The sequence below is a fragment of the Salmo trutta genome, chromosome 16 (assembly GCF_901001165.1).
Source record: "Salmo trutta chromosome 16, fSalTru1.1, whole genome shotgun sequence".
Lineage (NCBI taxonomy): Eukaryota > Metazoa > Chordata > Actinopteri > Salmoniformes > Salmonidae > Salmo > Salmo trutta.
The window spans coordinates 54,516,918-54,538,940 of record NC_042972.1 but is presented as its reverse complement, the minus strand read 5'-3'; the positions used below and the strand labels follow the sequence as shown (position 1 = coordinate 54,538,940).

At 43.8% G+C, this 22,023-nt stretch overlaps 1 protein-coding gene across 5 annotated transcripts in view; it reads right to left on the bottom strand.

Moving 5' to 3' along the window:
- Window positions 1–411: 411 nt before the first annotated feature.
- LOC115151053 (kinesin-like protein KIF21B) overlaps window positions 412–22,023 on the bottom strand; it is a 114,192-nt gene continuing 92,580 nt past the window's right edge. For 2 of the 5 annotated variants that reach the window (XM_029694989.1, XM_029694992.1), the window contains exons 27-35: window positions 20,402–20,440; window positions 15,390–15,526; window positions 14,993–15,173; window positions 14,618–14,782; window positions 14,290–14,407; window positions 13,903–14,073; window positions 12,607–12,806; window positions 11,571–11,711; window positions 5,836–5,913 (exon numbers count right to left, since the gene is read on the bottom strand). In XM_029694989.1, the coding sequence (XP_029550849.1) occupies window positions 11,612–11,711; window positions 12,607–12,806; window positions 13,903–14,073; window positions 14,290–14,407; window positions 14,618–14,782; window positions 14,993–15,173; window positions 15,390–15,526; window positions 20,402–20,440 (1,111 nt within the window). In that variant the 3' untranslated portion in view covers window positions 5,836–5,913; window positions 11,571–11,611. Of the gene's footprint in view, window positions 5,914–11,570; window positions 11,712–12,606; window positions 12,807–13,902; window positions 14,074–14,289; window positions 14,408–14,617; window positions 14,783–14,992; window positions 15,174–15,389; window positions 15,527–20,401; window positions 20,441–22,023 lie in introns of all 5 variants that reach the window. The other 3 variants (XM_029694991.1, XM_029694990.1, XM_029694993.1) reach the window with 3 other exon arrangements.

The window sequence follows — 22,023 nt, the reverse complement described above, 5'->3', positions numbered from 1 at the left end:
TGTGCGCGTCTGAAACAGTATAAAGTGGTTTCCTCCTACACTCCAGCTGTAATGGCTGCCGTACATCACCGCGACAGACCCTCAAGTGGAGCACCCTCGACAAGCTCAGGAAATGAAGATGCGACTGGATGGTGCGAGGGAGTCTCTCTCTCTCTCGCTCAGAATGAGAAGGGGCACAATCTATCGTGATTAGACTCCCCAAGTTATTTGTTAGATCCTATCAGTGTTGGTCCAGAGGAATACAGTAACGTGTTCTCATCCACCCACATCTGTTGTATCTCACCGCAGAGCTGCTTTGTTTCCACAAACTGACAGCTGACTGCATGAAAAGACAATTAGTCACTCGACTGAAGTTTACTTCAAAAAGACGACTTTCAAGACTGACGATTTGAGTACTTCTGAGACCACTGATTTTATTCTTTTAAGTTGTTTTATTTAATTGAAGGAACAATTTATTGATCCATCATTAAATAATAAATCTACTTACAGTTTTTGTCAAATGTCAAGGTATTTTACATGGTATTTGGTCACATGCACATTGTAAGAAAAAGAAACACAATATTATCTGTACAAACACTTACAGTAGTCCGTAGGGGGAGGAGCCTGTGAAATAAAAAAAGGCACCTGGTATGACATTTGACCCTGGTTCACAGATACCACCAGAGACATGCTACTGTCCACTTTGCCTGTGAAGCAGAAATAGAGAGAAACAGAGCTGACAAAGGACACCATCACTCTGTGTGACCTCTATTGGGTGTACTTCTGAGCAGCCACTCAAAATATTAGACACATCAGCTCGGTCAGTGTTTGATTAGGCCTAGATACCAGAACATATTTGAACTTACTTACAATGTATCTTTTGTAGATATGGTGTTTCGTTAGCAACGTGGCACTTGAAAATCTTTGCACAGCTACAGTACGAGTGATCCAGACCACTCGTATGGCAGCCAAGTGCGTCGTCAGACGCTTTTTTTGCCCTTCCTCGTCACTTTATTCACAGACCATTTCTGCTAAAAATAGAACCAAGATGTTAAGGCTATCTGTCAGACTGTGACTGCAGATAACTTCAGAATGAATTTGACTACAAATACAAAAGTTGCCGAAGTATTTGCAATTGTTACTAACAAGTTGAGGATAAAGTGATGCTTCAAAATGAAAACCGGGATGAGTGCATTAAAACATACATAGGCCTACATATACTATTTAAATCATATTGACATATATTTCATGTTCAATCAATGGAGTTCTATTTTGCGACTAGGATACTGTCTGTCATTTTTACTTCAATGTTTTTCATGATGTGTGACAACAATGATGTGGTCGATCTGTAATTTTGCACATTATTTTTGATTTTGCTATATCTCTATGGCCTATTTGCAGACATAATTGGTAATATCTGTCTAGGAGCTGATCCTTCATCAGTATTGTGGAATAATTATAATGTTAAGGTAACATTTGAATGGGAGAAAGCTGATCCGAGAGCAGCGCTGCTTTTCTTTCGATCCTATCAATATCGACACACGGTCTAACGACATACTCTCTACTTGCTCGTTTGGGAAACAACTCTTTAAAAGTCGGTTCGTAAATAACGATGCATCTGGTACGATCATCGTAATGCTTAAGTTACATCGCAACTGGGAAACGAGGCCCAGCTCTGTTCAGCGTTTGATTAGGCCTAAACGCTCTGAGCGCACAGCACAGCAGCCCGGGAAGTAGATATCAAGTGAGGTGAAAGGTTCAGTACGTCGCAGATAGAAATCTAACAAATAGAGCTGACAAAACCAATCCCATACCATGACAGACATTCACATCCGTTCTACATTTAAGTCATTTTAGCAGACGCTAAATACACGTGTTTCTGAATGCTCTGTAACGTTGAAGCCTTTTGAACGCCGCTGGAGTAAGGCTGAGACTGGTTACAGCTTTTGTACAGAACATGTAGAGAGGACACGTCAAGGTTCTCTGTACCAATTCTATGTGCCCTGTAAGGCAGTGGGCCTGAAAGCAGAGGCGACCGGCAGAGACATGGAGCCTACGTGGTGCTGATAGGCTGAGTGGTTCATTTTCTAATTAGGTGAAAGGTTAAGCTCGGGTAGATATACAGACAGTCACATCTGCACGCTGGGTAGGAAAGTCCGTCGTCTTTTTGTCGGGGCGTCGGATAACCAGGAAAGTCAATAACTGCGCCCAAATCTCCCCTCCGATAGACAGTATAATACACCTGTATACAGGTGGTTCAGCCAACAGAGAGGTACTGATGGAGACGAGAGAAGAAGCCTAGGAATCTATAGCGAGTGGACATGGCTGTCAGACATGCTCGGTCAGTAGCAGCACTTCCAACTGGAGAGAAGAGGGACTCTAATTTGGCTGTGTGGTTAACCCTTTGAGATTAGGGAGGTGAGAATTTTGATCGTTCTCGTCGGCGTCCTGTTCCGGAATTAAAACGGCGCCTTTGCGATGTCATCAATTGGAACATTCGGTCAACACTTTCTTTCGGATAGGCCGTCTGTAGATGATCAGTAACATTTCAACCAACTATCTAGTAGCCCTAACCCTTAACCTAACCCAAAATGAACCCTTACCCTTATTCTGAACCTAACCTTAGCAAGCAGTTGCCGGTCAACAGATATTTGTTGATGGTATGACCACAGATGGACTATCCGCACTATCCAAATAAAGTGTGCCTGAACATTCAATTGGAATATGAACTCTGCCCATGGTTCGGAGGCTTCCTCCTCTCCTACCTTCACTACCGCTATGATCACGCAGCTCTGTTCTACAGTGTATGCACAAGCAGGGGGCACCTTTAAAAGCGCCTTTAAGTACTACAGAGCTTCCTCGAACAGCTACTGCGAAACACACCGAGCGAAGGAGTAGAAAGGCTGATCCTGGAACAGTCAGCAGAGTAGAGCACCACATAGTTAGCTAGCTATAGGTGATTGGCACAGCTATGGGTGTTGCAACATCCTTCATGTTAAGCCTGGTCTTCCAAGGGACATGATAGAGGATTTGGAAAATACAACATTAAAAAGGGAGTCAACAACAACAACAACAAAAAAATGCATGATAGTTTGACGTTATTAAAGAAGTCGTAAAAGTTGATAGAGATTACATAGAGGAATATCTATGACAAAGGAACACCGATTGTACCTTAAACACATTCAAATGGCTTTAAAAACAAGGCGTTGTGGGCTACATACAGAGATTATAAAACTGGATCTGTGTATAGTATAAACTCCCTCGACCTTCAACTCAAACCTTAACCTAGGCTCAGAATAACATGATTGCTTCATCTTATGTCTCTCTTTATCAAACTATTTACATCAAGTTAGCAGCATCAACATGTCTTGTAAGAGAGACAACATCGATTCAGTCTTCAAAGACAGCTCTACAAAGACATGATTTGAGATTCTCGTTGCAGTAGATTTCATTTGGGATACTTTTCTTTTGCTATATTGGACCACCGATCCCTTCCTCTAATGTAACCCATTTGATCACAGTACAGTACACACGTTTCTAAGTCTTTACCTGATAAAGTGCACTCAATAACAACTAGGTATATTCACAGGAGAAGAAATGCTGTGAGTTACACATGGCTCAGTCGCTCACTAGGCATCTGAAGATATTTCCGATCTGCAGGGAGGAGGGTGAGAATTTCACCATTTCTCCGGAATGTTCTATGTTGTGACATCATCAGTGGGAATTGATTAGAATGTCCCCTTCTAAAAGGGTTAGAAGGAGGGAAGATTCTCTGATCACCGGTGCCTGCAGATAGTGGTTAGCCACATGAGTGAGTGTGTGTGTGTGTGTGTGTGTGTGTGTGTGTGTGTGTGTGCGTATGTGTGTGTGTGTGCGCGCGCGTGCATGGGAGGGTTAGAAGACAAATATGTTTAACTTAGCAGACAGTAAATCTCAGAGCTGAAGGAAGCCAAGCCCTGCCAGGCAAGATGGATAACCTAAAAGCATGTGTGTGTATGAAGCCAGGCGTCGCCCCCACACTACCCCAAAGGCACACACACAGCAGCGAAGGGTTCCGTCTTTAAAACTACTGAACGGAAGAAATAAAAGATCTGGTAAAGCATGCGTCCCAAATGGCACCCTATTCCCTATATAGTGCGCCACTTTTGACGAGGGCCAATAGGACTCTGGTCAAAAGTAGTGCACTATGTAGGGAATAGGGTGCCAATAGGGAGGCGTCGCTCTTCTCCTGTCCTGACCTACTTAATCAGACTTTTGCCCATCATGCAGCATAACTCATCACCACCTGCTAACACAGCAGCCAATTAGCCTGGCTAGCATTACCATCCCTCCCACCACTGTCGTTGTGGTGCAGAACTAGCGCTATATTGGTGTCCGCAGTTACAGTTATCATCAGTTCAGACCTTGGCTCAAATACTATTTGAAATTCTAAATAGTTTACCTGTGCTTGATTGAGCGTGCCTGGCATCACGGGCCACGTCTGGCAAATCCAGGCAGGCTAGAAGAAACGCTGATAAATATTTGAAAGATTTCAAATAGTATTCAAACCAGTGGAGGCTGCTGAGGGGATTTACGGCTCATAATAACGGCTGGATCGGTACGAATGCAATGGCATCAAACCATGTGTTTGATGTATTCGATACCATTCCACTTATTCTGCTCCGGCCATTACCATGAGCCAGTCCCCCACAATCATGGGGCCACCAACCTCCTGTGATTCAAACCCAGTTTTGCAGAAGCTACAACAAGTTACAACAGCTAACGAGATCAGAATGGAGTCGCACAGCATACCAGGCTCACAGGGTGAGAGGAGAGGAGAGGATGAGATGGTGATTTTCAGGGTGCTTATTGAAGTGTTGAGAGCCTCAGTGAGAGAGAGGGTGAGCCCCAACTGGCACTCTAATCCCTGGTCAAAAGCAGTGCACTTTATAGGAAGTAGGGTGCCATTTGGGACGCAAGCCAGTCTCAGGCTATATAAAGGCAGGAGAGATAATGATCTGGAACTGTGGCACCTGTGGAGCTACCGCTGTCTGGTGGGGTTGGTATGTCTGTGTGAATAATACTATTATTCCTGCACACCCACCCTGATAAGACAGCAGTGTGTGTTTGTGCGTGTGTATGTTCCTCCAGGACTGGTGTTAGTAGTGATGTTATTATTGCTAGGCTCTCTCAGTGCAGACTCAGCAGCCTGCAAACCCATCCATAGAGATGAAGAGGCAGGGAATCACAAAGGGCTGAAATGAACTCTCAACAAACTGTCCAGTGGCTTCAACATACATACTGTATATATACTGAACAACTCACTCTCTCAGCCCCCTTTGCTGTAAATGAATTCCAGTTGGTTCATCTCAGCCAGTAGACAATCAAACACAGACAGCCCTGAAGATAGAAAGTCTTTAGTTGGCTCAGAAATGGTGTTCTCCAAGGGTTAGTTCACTTCTGGGAGACCTTATTTTCATTGAATGAGTAATAAATAGGAGAGTAGATGAATCAGTCAGTAGCTGTGTCTATGAACATCCTGCTTTTTGTCCTCACACAGCCATTATCTGGCACAATAAAGGTTTTATCTTGTCCAAATCCCATCACACCTCAATTGCACTTACAGTTGGATTGGCAGTAGAAACAAGAAAAGGCTAAAAGTCTCAAACTTCCCGTTTTGCCTTTCAGTTCAAGACACACTCCTCATAAGGATCTTTCCGGAGGAGACTAAACTTTGCGACGACGCGTCATCCACACTTTGGTCGTCCCCGGTTATGGTTGGTAACCATGACGTCCTGCCGCGTCACACCCGATTGGTTGAGGTGAGAGGGTCAGGGGTCAGGGGTGAAGGCCCTCAGTGAAGATGGCCACCAGTAATGATGTTACAATAACGCTCCGACCGAACGTCAACTCTTCTTCCCCACCTTTGCTGACCAGATCTTCACTGTCATATCACTAGAAAGAGAGGGAGGGAGAGAGAGAGACAGAGGGATGGCGGGGTAGAGAGATGGAGAGAGACAGAGAGAAATAGAGTGGGGGTGGGGAGATGAAGGGGGAGAAAGAGAGAGAGCGGACCAGGGGGACACAGAGAATGAGAGAAACATTGAGAGGGAAGGAGAGCAGAAGGAGATGACCAAGAGAGAGGTAGGGAGAGACCGAGGAATACAAGGGGGGAGGAAAAGAACAAGAGCAAGAGGCGGAGAGAGAGAGAGAGAGAGAAGAAAAGAGGGACTCAATTGCTAGCGTCTTCAAACAGTTCCATTGTGACTCCCACACAGCACCAGAGAGACAAGACATCAAAACCTACAGTTCACAGAAAGATGACACACACACACACACACACACACAAATGCTACCCCCTACTCCTTCACCAATTACGGAGCACAAAGGAATCAGCTCCAAAATAGACATCAAACATCATCCTCCTCTGTGACACACAACCTCCCCTCAAGATAGAGCAAACACCACAACCCTCATCCCTCTGTCCCTCTTTATTTCTTCCTCTATAATTCTCTATTCTTTTCTCCCCTCTCTCAAACACCATATGCCCCCTCCCTCTCCGTCCCTCGCCCCATCTCCCTCCTATTCATCTCTTCCCGCCCCCCTCTCTCTGATCAACAGAGCTCCAATTGAAGTTTGCAAAATACTATAATTGCATTAGGAAGTTAAGAAGAGAATCAACGTATCTTCTCTGCTGTTCTGTTCTCGTTTCCCTGTGAAGAAACTCTCAGCTCAGTTGACAATTTACTCTTAATCTCCTCTCCATTCATGACCTGTCGAGCACTACCTCCTAACTGCTGTCATATAAGCGTGTTTCTGCCGAGCTTACTGCTGTCTTAATACCCAGGATAACACTCCCTCTCCCTCCCCAATCCCTCCTAACATCAGGCTGCTAGCTGGGCTCACTGAGGTGTGTTGCAGAGACCCCGTGTTACTGTAGCATTAGTGGAAAATAGTAGGATGATTTGACATGGATGATGTTGGAGAGGAAGGGTGTGTGTGTGTGTGTGTGCATGCGCGCGCTCGTGTGTGTTTGTGTCTGCTTGTGTGTGCACATGCATCTGCATGTGTGTGTACTGTAGGTAGGACCCAATTAAAATAATAATTATTGGTAGTGTTACGTGCACTCTTACAAATAAAGGTGCAAGTTGGAACCAAATAAGGTTCTTGAGAGCGATGCCATAGGGGAACCATTTTAGGGTCTATGAAGAACCATAAATTGGGATGGTTCTTTGAAGAACCATATAAAAATCCAAAACCAGAATGTTTCGGCCTTTCAGGCCAGGAATTGGAAAGCCCTGCTGTAGGGCTATAAGCCTTATTTGCATTTTTCCCAGGTCAACTTTCGAGTGTTTACCAGTACCACACATGACTGTGTTTGCTATTGACAGAGACATGGTCGTTGCATTTATTAATTTTCAGCCCTATGGACTGCACCAAGTGAGATCCTAAGCGAATATATGATCATAAAAAATATATATATATATTTAACACAATACCATACGTAGTTCATAAGGCCTTATTTTGTGGGCCTAGTTTTACCCTAATACAGGGGCCTGAAACTCATACACATCACTTTGACCCAAAACCACACCCATCATTATCATATTTCCCAGCATGCTCTATTGCAGGCAGATTTTTAGAATTGTTTGTTTCAATATCTATGTTTGTGCATGTACATTGAGCGATTACTCTAATGCTACACAAAGATAAACATACAATTTTCAAAATTAATCCAATCAGTTGGTTCGATTTTTTGCACCTGTTACTGAAATGTTTGTTCCAGCTTAAATGCAGGTCAGGGGTAAGCAACTAGATTCGGCCGTGGGACGATTTTTGTCAGGGTGGATGGTCTAGGGGCCGGAAATTAATTTGAGTAATATTATTTACACAGCAAAATGATCACAACTAAACCCAAAAAGAGATTATATTTAAAATATGCCATATAGCATACGCTTTTATCCAAAGCAACTTAGTCGTGCATGCATACATTTTACATATTGGTGGTCGTGAGTATCTATCCCACTATCAGAACCATGCTCTACCAACTGAGCTACAGAGGACCACACAGGACCAACTGTTGGGTATTTGAAAATAATAATAAGTTCATACCTTGATTACTTTGAGACACGATCACATAAATGTCGTTGCCGACCCCTTAGGTAGTTTTCCTCATAATGTGACTTGCAGGTAGAGTTGCAAAATGTTGGTAACTTTCCGAAAATTCCCAGGTTCTCCAGAAATCTTGGTTGAAAGTTTCCTAGAAACGGAACCAGGAAATCCAAAATCCTTTCAAAGAGGATTTTTGGAAAATCTGTGAATTTTGGAAAAGTCACTGGAATGGCCTGAGGTATGAACTGGGCTACAATTATGCACTTATAAATAAAAAGGTACAAAGGATGACTTTACAAGGTACCATTATAGTAACAAGTGTTTGTACCCCTTTAGGACAAATCAAAACCTATTTTTCTGAAAGTGCAATACAATGGCCTGAAACTCATGGTTTACAGGCCACATCAGGCCTGCAAGTCACACTATACTGGCTTGCAAAATGATGTGTAATTCCTATTGGAAGTCAGCCAGGATATAGGATATACAACAGTTAGGATATTTATTCACCTGCTACCTGCATTCAGAATGAGTGCCTGGGTTAGGAACATTGTAAAGAGACTACCTAAGGCATTTAAACTGGAACAAACATTTCAGTAATGGGTGCAAAAAAGTAAGTATTGGATTAGTTTAGAAAAATGTAAGTTATTTATCTTTGTGTAGCATGAGATTAATCAATCAAGCAATGTACATGCACAAACATAGATATTCAAAAAAATACAATGCATTCGGAAAGTATTCAGACCCTTGACTTTTTCCATATTTTGTTACGTTACAGCCTTATTCTAAAATGGATACAATTGTATTTTCTCACCAATCTACACACAATACCCCATAATGCCAAAGCAAAAACGTTTTTTTACATATATTTATTTTTTATTTCACCTTTATTTAACCAGGTAGGCCAGTTGAGAACAAGTTCTCATTTACAACTGCGACCTGGCCAAGATAAAGCAAAGCAGTTCGACACATACAACAACACAGAGTTACACATGGAATAAACAAACATACAGTCAATAATACAGTACAAAAAGTCTATATAAAAACTGAAATATCACATTTACATAAGTCTTCAGACCCTTTACGCAGAACTTTGTTGAAGCACCTTTGGCAGCGATTACAGTCTTAAGTCTTCTTGGGTATGATGCTACATGCTTGGCACACCTGTATTTGGGGAGTTTCTCCCATTCTTCTCTGCATATCCTCTCATATCCTGTCAGGTTGAACGGGGAGCGTCGCTGCACAGCTATTTTCAGGTCTTTCCAGAGATGTTCAAGCGGGTTCAAGTCCGGGCTCTATCTGGGCCACTCAAGGACATTCAGAGACTTATCCCGAAGCCACTACTCCGTATTCTTGGCTGTGTGCTTAGGGTTGTTGTCCTGTTGGAAGGTGAACCTTCGCCGTAGTATGAGGTCCTGAGCGTTCTGGAGCAGGTTTTCATCAAGGATCTCTCTGTACTTTGCGCCATTCATATTTCCCTCGATCCTGACTAGTCTCCCAGTCCCTGTCACTGAAAAACATCCCCACAGCATGATGCAGCAACCACCATGCTCCACCATAGGGATGGCGCAAGGTTTCCTCCAGACGTGACGCTTGGCATTCAGCCCAAAGAGTTCAATATTGGTTTCATCAGACCAGAGAATCTTGTTTCTCATGGTCAGAGTCCTTTAGGTACCTTTTGGAAAACTCCAAGCAGGCTGTCATGTGCCTTTTACTGAGGAGTGGCTTCCGTCTGGCCACTCTACCATAAATGCCTGATTGGTGGAGTGCTGCAAAAATAGTTGTCCTTCTGGGAGGTTCTCCCATCTCCACAGAGGAACTCTAGAGCTCTGTCAGAGTGACCATCGGGTTCTTGGTCATGTCCCTGACCAAAGCCCTTCTCCCCCGATTGCTTAGTTTGGCCGGGCGGCCAGCTCTGAGGGGAGTCTTGGTGGTTCCAAACTTCTTCCATTTAAGAATGATGGAGGCCACTGTGTTCTTGGGGACCTTCAATGCTGCAGAAATGTTTTGGTACCCTTCCCCAGATCTGTGCCTCGACACAATCCTGTTTCGGAGCTCTACGGACAATTCCTTCTACCTCATGGCTTGGTTTTTGCTCTGACATGCACTGTCAACTGTGGGACGTTATCATATCCAATCAATTGAATTTACCACAGGTGGACTCCAATCAAGTTATAGATACATCTCAAGGATGATCAATGGAAACAAGATGCACCTGAGCTCAATTTCGAGTCGTGTAGCAAAGGGTCTGAATACTTGTGAAAATAAGGTATTTCTGTTTTTCATTTTTAATACATATATTTTCGCTTTGTCATTCTGGGGTATTGTGAGTAGATTGATGAGGTAAAAAAGTAATTTAATCAATTTTAGAATAAGGCTGTAACATAACAAAATGTGGAAAAAGTCAAGGGGTCTGAATCCTTTCCGAATGCACTCTATATATACACACAAAAATATTCTAACAAACATTTCAAAAAATGTACCTGCAGTAGAGCATGCTGGGAAATATGATAATGATGGGCGTGGTTTTGGTTCAATGTGATGTATATGAGTTTCAGGCCCCTGTATTAGGGTAAAACTAGGCCCACAAAATAAGGCCTTATGAACTACGTATGGTATTGTGTTAATTACTCTTATTGTGTAACTGCTAAACTGCTTTCTGACTGTACACTGTACTGCATGATTGTAGATAGCTATTAGAACTAACATGTTAGTAAACCCGCTATGTTGACTATGACGCGACAACGATGTAGGCTGTGTGTAGCGGTTAGCGGTTATGATATGAAGGTTTGGCTTGGAAAGCTTGGTCAGAGACAGCTGATTTGTTGTGCACTGAAGTCCACAAGTGAAGGAAATAGGTGAGAGGAGGAGAGCGCGTAGATCGATGCGAGAAGGAATTATATATACAATGAGCAAAGTGATCACGCTGTTTTCATGTGGTTTCTTAAACGGAAGCAACCGGAATGAAATGGGGATAAAAACACCTAAATATGTCCAACAGAAATTCACATTTGCAACTGTTGGACTAATGATTGCTCCCTAGATCAGCTAGATGCAGGCAAGAGTGTGCAAGGCGGTATTGAATGTGTCACTGTCTGTCACCTTGATTACTCAAGATTCTCTACGTTGTAAACTTTCATTCATCGGCTAGGTTGTAGCAACCTCATGATGGATACAGGGAAAATACGAGTATCATGTAGTAGCCTGAACCTTTTGATGTTACATTGAGCTGGGTGAATGGAATATGAATGACAGTCATCCAATACGCTGTAATAGAAATAAGGCCATGTTCATGAAAAAAAAAAAGAATCCTCCCTCATCTTAAATGGCACCGACTGCCACTGGGGCAAGGGCATTAGCGACATGAAGAGAGGGAGAAAATAAAAAAGAGCAAGAGAAAGAGGGCTCTAGAGAGATGAAGACAGGGGACGGAGAGAAGAAGAGATGGAACGGAGAGATGAAAAGAATCAGAAAGAGAAAGCAACGCAAATGAGCGAAAGTACCAGAGGAGAGCAGAAGCGGGGTTGTGAGTCGGAGTGAAGGCTCATGGGAGGCTTGTGGCACGACCCTTGATAGCCAGAACCCGTCGAGGTAGACAGGGGGTCAGACCTGGGACATAACTCCATAACTTCACCCTGCAGTCACTGTGGCAGGGCAGGATGAGGAGGAGAGGGGAGGAGAAGCGGACAAAATACAGAAGGTGAAAGAGAGAGAGAGAGCGAGGTAGGAGAAGGAAGAGAGGGGAAAAGGAGAGGTTAAAGCGGGTTAGTACAAGACGAAGATAAGGTACTAGTTTAGTAAAGGTGTATTCAGATGGATCAGGAAGGGCATTAAGCATGAAAAGTGAAAGGCGTTGGTGGAAAGAGGTAGGTACAGGGAGGACAGAGACTATTGGGCGTGCGAAGCAGATCCACGCAAACCCCTCTCAATCTACAATCCTAGTGATGTAGGACGTGTACTTCACCGCCGTACCATATGGTCCTGTCAGTCTGCTAAAGTTTTCCATGAGATGCTGGGAAGAAGAAAGACATACTGCACATGCCAATGATACGCCTGGTCGCACGCATCAGCTGAGCTCTACCAAGCGAGTGACTAGTTGTGTACGGCTGAGTGACATCAGAAAGATTCATCCTCGACAAGGAAGATGAATGCCTCATGCACCAGTCAATGTTGCACTAGACAACATAGCATCTTCTCAGAAAGAATGTAGTGTTCTGGAGTAACTTTTTCTAATTGCTTTGCTGCAGTAAGGTATGTCATTAATGTGACCAACTCTCTAGCAGGGCGATGCATAAACACCAAGTATATTAACAATCATCTAACAATAACCCATGTAATGAAATACATTAGTGAAATATGCCCCTGATAGTGCAGTTACATCCAGTGCAGTTACATCCACTGAAAGCCCCCAACTACCGTATTTACTTTACCCTTCCAGTGGCGTAACATCATACCTGGATATGAATTGAAAAATACATCTCGGAGAAAGGTTATAATAAGCTATAATATGGTTATAATTATGTCTTAGTCATGTTTTACCTGGAAGCGGTGAAGATGTGCCGTGAGTTGGTGCAGATGGCATTGATGGGGCTCTCATGACCCTTGACCTCTCCTATGGGGGTGAAGTTATCAACGTTCCACACCTTCAGCATGCCTCCCCGACACGCACTCAGCAGCATGGGTCGACCGGGAACGTACGCCAGCGCGCACACCCAGTCCTTATGGGCGTTGGGGATTTGCTGTGGAGGAGGTGGGGACACACAGTCACAGAAGTAGTGTTTGAAGTTCCAACGTTGACCGTGTATCAGTGTACACGGTCCTCTATGGCTAAACTGGGCACAGATATCCTTTCCACAGAGGCTTACTGTGGGTGTTTGACTAAGATTACCCACCATTCAAGAGGATTTATAAAGCTTTTACCGGATACTTACATGAACGCACGCACGCCTACACGGACATACACCAGACCTGGGTTTAAATACTATTTAGGGTACTTCAAATACTTTCAAAGACAATGTTGGAAGTATTTTGATTAACACATGTAGTTAAATATGGGAATGCATTTGGAAATACACTCAGAAAGTACTGTCATGTATTTAAAAATACTAAGATACACAGGCAAGTGTATATTCCAATACAAATATTTAAATAATCCAATGCATTTTAACCCAGGTCTGTTCAGTCACTGAAATAATGTTTTTCCAATAGAAGTAGTTGATTCGGGAAAACATTATTTGAAAATACTGAAATACACCAAAGTTATCTCAATAAACAAACGATCAAAGTAAGTATTCCCTAACCCTACTCAGTAGCTATCGACATACCTGCTCTACAATGCTGACTATTCTCTCATGGCAAATGAAAAACTGGATGACACAGTACTAACTTGTCCCTCAGAGCTAACACTTTGGCTGCATCATATTCCTTATATAGTGCACTACTATGGACCCTGGCCCTAGTAGGGTATCGATTGGGTTGTAGCCCTTTGGGCTGCGCCGGTAAAGACATGGCTTTTTACCTCACAGGATTCACTCCTGCCACTGTAGGCTGGCCACATTGTAGACAGATAACCCTTCATCAACCCGCCTGTACAGTAGCAGTACGTTCCCTTTTCCCCAATACCGCCAGTATTGCCATCAATGACATTCATTTATCGCTGCCACACGGTGCCGTGACACACCCACAGTCCCTCTCCACTCATAGAACAAAAGGCTATTCTGTGGAAAGGGTTCTACATGGAACCAAAAAGGTTCCTTCAAAGGGTTCTCCTATGGGGACGGCAGAAGAACCCTTTTAGGTTCTAGATGGCACCTTTTTTTTTATCTAAGAGTGTACCTGTGTGAGTTCTTGGTTCTCCAGGTCCCACTTCTTGATGCCGTTGTCTCGTGACGCGCTGAACAGAACGTCTCCCTGGATGGCCAGACACTCGATGCCGTCATAGTGCGGAGGCTCAAAGTTGTGGGCGGGGCCTAAATTACCCAGCATGCCCTCTGCCACGTCAAACACCTGACACAAAAACAGGACAGCAGTCAGAAAACATGACCAAACAGACAAACATGGTTGCACACTCCAACGGGAATCCACAACAGGAAGTATGCCAGTTCACACCTCAAGAGAAGGGTAGATAATCAGGATGTAGCCTGCGTAGCGGGGTACAATGGAAATGCTTGTGTGTGTGTGTGTGTGTGTGTGCGCCACTGCGTGTAGCCGTGTGTCCAGTACCTTGACATAGTGGTCCTTGGAGCCAGTGATGACCTGGTCTTTGCCCAGTAGAGACTGTCCTACAGTGAGACACATCACTGAGCCTATATGACCTGTCAGCTTCCCTAATGCCATCATCCTAGAGAACGGAAGGGCAGAGGGAGAGAAAGAGGGGAGGGAGAAAGAGAAAAAGACAGTGCGAGATAGGAGAGAGTTATTTTTTATTGCTAGAAAACCTTTATAGGCACAGCTAATGTACGTACATACAAAGCTAAATCAACGCCAAAAGTAAAAATACATTGCTGCATAGCAGTGGTTACAATGCTAAAAACCAGTGTCCTTCTGGTACCTGTTGAGGTCCCAGGTGCGTACGGTGTTACCAGCAGCAGCATAGAGGACAGAGCCAGAGGGGTTGAGAGCTATCTGGTTGATCTGGTATTCACCCTGTGCCACCGTGATGGTACGGGTGGTGGTGCCCACACACGCATCCCCCGATACCACCTGGCCTGAAGACCTGGAGAGAGAGAGAGGAGAGATAGAGAGGAGAGAGAAGAGAGAGAAAGAGAGAGAGAGAGAGATCTTGAGATTTAGTAAACATGTAAACATTGGTTCATTCAGCTTGGCCGTAAACGCGTCTGGACCGTTACAGAGTAGCACTGACTGATCAGTGAGGGTGGTGAAGGTGAGCCGTGATTGGTGGAAAGATACACAGCGAGCCACTCACGTGAGGGTGCGGACACACTTTGCAGAGTCTCGTATGTCCCAGACCTTGATGTAGGAGGTGGAGACAGAGAATACTAGGCAGGAGGAAGAACAGTATTTGACTGAGACCACGTTATTGGGGTGCCCTTTCAGCGTGACGATTTCCTGTCCCGTCACCAGGTTCCACATCTTACACGTCCGGTCTGACGAGAAACAAGAGAAAGAAGAGAAGGGTCAAAAACATCAACATCTAAAACTGGCAGCCCAACCACTTCGTTTTCTATGAAGGGATGGGACTGGAGCTATGAATGCGAGGACTGATAGTCCATGAGGTTAACATGATAGCTTTAACCAATTGATGTTTGTTTCCAAAGACAAAAAGGCATCCCATGGTCCTAGTTAGGACATTGTCGTTGTACCTTTGGATCCAGTGAAGAGCAGTTCATCTGTAGCATCCACACAGAGGACAGGTTTAGAGTGTCCCTCTGCTACGGCTGAACACTGGAGGGGCGCCGTCCGTCCCCCCTTCACTCCCCCCGTGGGAGTGATCACACCCCTGAGGGAGACACACACACACCGTCACACACACAAACACTGACACACAGACCACTAACCCCGCACAGACACAAAACATCTCACACACACAAGTACGCAATACACACTTCATCAAATATGAAAAGATAGGCTCCACACCTCAATGAACGAACACACAGAACACACACACAAATGCGCAACACACACTTAGAAAATCCACAGGCCTAAAGGAGCACAGCTCTATCATGCCCCCTGCTGGAGATATAGGTATAACCACTCCCTCCCATTCCCTCCCTCTCTGTACCCACCCGTTGCTCTCCATCTCTCTTTTGTGGAAGCTCAATTAGAGAGCCTGGTCTAAAACCATCCATCTCCTGGCTGGCAGTGGCAAAAAAAAACTCTCCCTCAGAAATAACGAGCCTCTTCCTCCCTTTTTCCTTTGTCTCTCCATCCCTCCCTCTATCTCTCTACCCCTATCCCTCTTTTTCTTTTCCTTCATCATCCCTCTCTCTACCTCTGTCTCTCTCTCTCTCCTTCTCTCCCTTTATTCCTTTCTCTCCCTCTTTAATTTCTCGCTGCCAGGACAAGAGTCCCAGAGCACTCGGGGGGAGCCGGCCAAGTGAGACACAGGGACGGATGGAAAGAGAGAGAGAGAGAGAGAGAGAGGGGGAACTAGAGAGAGAGAGAGCGACAGGAGTGAGTGGGGATAAAGGGACCAGTGATTAAAGGCAAATATGGGACAGATCTGTCTCCCTGGACCCCTCAAACACACACACACACACACACGCACACACGCGTCCTGTTCGCTTTGTCCAATAGGGCTATATTTTACCCTCCCTCCCTATGTATAGCAGTGGCGTGATTTGTGCTGGTAAAGCAGGTGAGCAGCATGTCACGGCTGCTAGACCAGCCTGGGCCAATCACAGTGACGCGAGAAAGAGAAGCTGCATGCATGTCAGCTATAGTCTCACAAACGCAAATGAATTGAAACACAAAACAATCCCCAAAAAAAGACCTACAGAAACACAGTGCAGTTCATTCAAATGATAGAGAACGGCGGCGGTTCACGGCGCCGAAGAAGAAGCAGAACTCAACGACAGCCCGGCAACAGCCAACTCAAAAAAACAACAACTTGTGGCATCTACAGTACATGCAACATCTCCACCAATCAAGAGTGAGCTGAGCTCGTGGTCCTTGCCCTTGCGAGCCAATCCCAATCCCAGTTCAGTGTTCAGGCGAAGGCAGAGGCTTCTGGGACAGGTGAGTGAGTGAGAGAATGGGGGGGGGGGGGGGGGGGCTGTCACATCAGACCCCGTCTCCTTCTCTGTCTGTGGCCTAGATCCATTCCAAATGGACTGTGAGTGGTTGATTGGAACCAGGCCTTTGTCTTGTCACAGAGGAGGGAGGGGGTAAAGTAGGATGGAGGTTAGGTGTGACAGGGCTAGTATATCGACCCAGTTCCAAATCAAATCTGTTGGTTTGGAACTGGACACTGGGTTTATGGATAAGAGGGATTGAGCTGTCTTCTGAATGAACCTTATGTCCAGGGAGAGCAGGGGAACTTTCACAAGTTAGCCAATAGGCTCTGAAAGAGTGTTTCTATCGCTATTCCCATTGGTTAGATAGTTGTGTGGACTCTCTGCCCAATCAATCAATCACTGTCTTTTTCTGATCTCTCATTCCAAGGAGAGAACAGAGGACCTGACAATCAAAGCCTTTCAAAACAGGGGCCTTACATTAGTTATTCCATTTGTGCTATCCTGAAAATAATATAATGGAATGGAAGGTATTGCAGTGCATGGTATTGCCTGTGTGTCGTGTGGTTCTGAACCTTCCAAACGTGGCGTCCCATATAATGAGATAAGAGGGAGATCAGTCTATGATAACGCCATTATCTTTGTATAAATGTGATGAAAACCAGAGAGGTGTAATAAGACTGTCAGTAGGATGATTAGAGCTGTGATAAGTGAGATTGATCTATAATGTCTATTTCTTTATCTCTACGTGTTAGATGTTAGATTATCAGAGAGAGAGAGAGAGAGACACCGAGATTTGACGGCGACAAACGGCTAAGAACAGCCTAGAGGGTTTTCAGGCTCGAAATATCCACATACCTCTTTTCCTTCTTTCCTCTCTTCCGTCATCTACTTGTATTATTGGAGACTTTCCCCCTTTACAGACAGACTTTACGAATTGTCGCCTTTAAAAAAAATATAACATTTTTTATTTTTTATTTTAAATCGGGCAATGTGTTTAAGAACTCAATTCAAACCACTTTTTTTTTTTGTACAGGCAGCATATACCAGCAGCCGGCAATTTTGATCCTGTTGTTGTGTTCCGTTAACATACATTTAAAGATACTATTTATACAGAAAATGTGTATAAAACCTGTATAAAACTGTATTATAATTATATGACAATATTTTAGGTTGAGAATAATTCTATTACACAATTTCTGATGCATTACTTTTATTTTCTTGCATAATTAAAATCAGGATTTTGCCTCTACCGCCTTTCATTCCAATTAGACTGGTTCGGATTTCTCCCTGACCAACATGGCTTCCATTTTCACACCGTTCTGGAACTTTGAATGTTTATGAGATAGCCCCTCTGGTAATTTAATAGTATCTTTATGCGTCAAAAAGTTCTCGGACAGAATGGACTGTCTTGTTTTTTTTTCACATTCACAACCGTAAGCTATTTTTAGCTCGCCATTCCTAGTAAATAATGACCTTGTTATGACGAATAAAACATTGGCTATAGTCAAACGCCAGGCTGCTGATGTCGTTTTTGTGTGTAATCTAATGTGTAGAATGTTTATGATTTAATGCGTGCCAAAGCTGGTAAGATGAAAGGTGATCTTTATACTGAGGGGATTGGCGGGACTTTTAAAACACATTAGCGCTATTATGACTAAAAGTACAGGCTTTGTTGCCGGCAATAGAAAAGTCGTGAAAATGTTGGCGTCATTCTAAAGTTGGCGGGTTTTCATCCTGGTTTGAAATAGGTAGGTTATTACGGGTTGAAATAGCTGTGCGGCTCAGGGCAGCTGGGTGGTCCCGTAACAAATCAAGGGCACTGCAATAACCACTGAACATATCAACTGGAGCACCCCCATCAGCGTTAAATTATTCATTGTTGGTGCAGCCCACTGTTTTAGCGCAATTCCAAGTATGTCATTCTGAACTTTCGAAAAGGGTTATAAAAACAGTGATTGATATGTCAGTGCGGAAATGCAATTCCACTTTTACAGTCTGGGGAAGGAGAGTTTAAACAGTAGCTCGACACAGCGGTCAGATCAGATCGTTGTTTTTTTGCCATCCATGAGAGAAAATGTCATTCCTGTTCATCTGTTCTGTTGTACAGTTATCACATTTTTAGGTTGAACATTGACATTTATGTAGCTTCAATGAGGCCTACAGAAGTACGAGTTCCAAAAACACCTATTTTGGGATAGATACCACCTTATAATAATATGTAATAAGTAATCTTAATATTCCACAAGAATGTGTAAAACGCAAAATAAATGTAAAGGAACATTTTTTATTTACAGTATGTAAATGTAAAATGGTGAACAGGAATGGCATTTACTTTCACGGGTGGACAATAAGATCTCTGAAAGCCACACCTCTAAAAAGCCATGACTCCTGAAAATAACCTAAGGATAACGTTGCAAAAGACAGGTTAACCTTTATTCTCATGAATCTCGCCCTGGAGGCAGAACTGAGCGATTTCCGCTAGATGGGCCAGCTGCAAAGTTAACATTGGTTATAATTTAAGATTAGGGTTAAGGCGTCCGCATGCTTCCCATCCAAAACAGTTTGTACGTATATTCTAACGTTATTTTGGTACATTTTGTTCATTTTGGCCTTCGCAAGGTTTTTTTCAGCTGTTTTGTGCACCAAACATTTTTCGGAGGCAAGTCGAAGTTCGGAATCCTAAGTCTACGCCACTTCGTCGGTGATGTTCACTGGTTAGATAGTTGTGTGGAATCTCTGAGATCCTTCAAGGAAGTGTTTGTTGTCATTCAAATATAGACAACTTATTTTGAATCACATTCTTCACTTGAGAAATACGGCGCCAAACACGTATAAATTGCGCGACTAAGATCTCCTTGTCAAAAACGTACAAATTCAGACTATTTTGAGGAAGTGTATACTGGCAATGTCGTCTCAATATTGACAAACAGTATAATTGACACTTTTTTCTCGTTTTTCAAGCAAAGGTCTTTTAAGGGTGTTTGTGGCTGCGCCAGCTAGTGACCACTCTGCAGAGCTGCCTCCAGAACAACATTCATGACGAAAACAAAAAACGCTAACCTACTTCAAAAAGACCCAACTGCTTGGTCAACCCAGCAGGAAGATTAAAAAAAATACCCAACTGATGGTTAAATGAACCCATGTTTCGGTAATCCTAACGACCCAACATGTTGGGTTATTCAAATAACCCGCTGTGTGTGCTATCCAATGTTCACCCAGCGCCGGGTTACCAAAAAAAACAAATTGGAATGTTTTTAACACATCATTTTTTAAGAGTGTAACGAGGTCTATTTATGTGCTGTCAATGCTTTATAGACGCTATCCTCTCAGAATCGTTATCCTCTGTAGCCTTAGCTTGAATGAACGTAACTGCCCTCATCCAAAAGGGTTCTTATTTAACCCAAGCTCTCCAGATGAAAAAGGTTCATTCAGATCCCGTGAGTAGTGGGGAGGAGCAACACAGAAATAGAACACCACACAGGTGGAAGGGGATTGGAGGAAGGTGAGGGGGGACCGATGAGGTTAAAGCATGCTCCACATCGACTGCCCACCCCAGAAAAGGAGGAGTGGCCAGCTGAGTGACTGGCCAAACAGGCAAGAGGAGAGACAGAATGACAGAGACAGACAGATATCTCTACCTGAGCACCTCCGAGAGAGAGGAGTCGCTGTCATCCGACCTGAAGACAGAACAGGAGCAAGGTTAGGAGCAGGACAGGAAAGGAAAGGAAAGGAGGTTAGGAGCAACGTTAACAGAGTTAGGAGCAGGGACAGGAGAGGAGAAGACAGGAGTGAGGTTAGGAGCAGGAGAGGAGAGGAAGATAGGAGTTGAGCTCTATGGCTAGAGGAGGAAGGGTTATACTGGTAAGGTTAAGATGCAGGTTAGGGTTAGGCTTGGGGAAAGGGGATAGGGGTGGGAAAAGGTATACAGCGATTTGCCACCTAGACTATGGCTAGCCTGAGTGATAGCCTGTTTCAGAATGTGACAAGACAAAGTAGTAGAGATGGCATGGCACTCAGACTAGTCCACTAGCCCACGGTGGGGTTAGGATTCGGGTGGGGGAGATAAAAACATTGCTACAATAGGAGGGTTTAGCAGTTTGGGTCTGGATTAAAGAAGGAAGGGATACCTACAGTACAGTAAGGGATAAAACAGAAGTGCAATTAGAGAGGGAGGGGTTACTGGGATTGGTGGTGGGGTTTCCCAATAACCAGGAAGTAAAGGAGGGGGAAGGGGCAGGCCAGAGAGAGGGGATTGCGTTATCAGCAGGGAGAAGGCAGTTGATTGGAGGACAGGGTTGTCAATCAGACTGGACGTCACAGGAGAACCCACCACTCTTAGCTGTCTCTGTGGGAAAGATCTGCTCTGGCGTACCACCTATTCCCGGAGTTGTAAACTAGGGAAAACACTGCAAGCGCTGCAATAAAAGGCAGTTTTACACTATTATCCTGTCCCAAACGGCACCCTGTTCCTTTTGTAGGCCATCATTGTAAATAAGAATTTGTTTTTAACTGACTTGCCTAGTTAAATAAAGGTTAAATAAAATAAAAGAATGTAGTGCACTATAAAGGGAATAGGGTGCCATTTGGACGCACAATATAAATATTTTATTGCTCATTTCGCAGGATTGTTACCCTGAGAGAGCAGGCTTTGTAATGCCAGTTGGACATTAAGAATGTCAGTAGGGAGCAAAGCTGCTGGAAGGCAACATAACAAAACCTTCATAAATTCAGCCATAGTATTTGATTTGTAATACTGTAAGAGGTTTATGGGGTATGGCTATTAGTGGCCAGCATATTAATTCAAGGCTTTTGTAAGTGCAAATGTGCAACTGTACTCTATATGAAAATCAGGCTGTCTGCAACGTCGGCATCCTTCCATCTCCGAGAAAGGATTTTAAGAAGGTTTGTGTGTTATGGGTTTCAAATCAGGCTACAGCTATTCAGATTCAGAACCTGTTATCACTTTTCCTGGAGAATTATGTCCAGATGTTAAACAGACCTGCTTGTTTTTGTAGAAACCATATGGATGTTTTGTACCAGACCATACAGATGTCATTGTTTTGTGAGGACATGAGCAGATCAGGAATATTGAGGAATATTGCTAATGAGGAAGATATCAGTAGTGCAATAAGATACAGTTGAAGTCGAAAATTTACATACACTTAGGTCGGAGTCATTAAAACTCGTTTTTCAACCACTCCACAAATTTCTTGTTAACAAACTATAGTTGTGGCAAGTCGGTTAGGACATCTACTTTGTG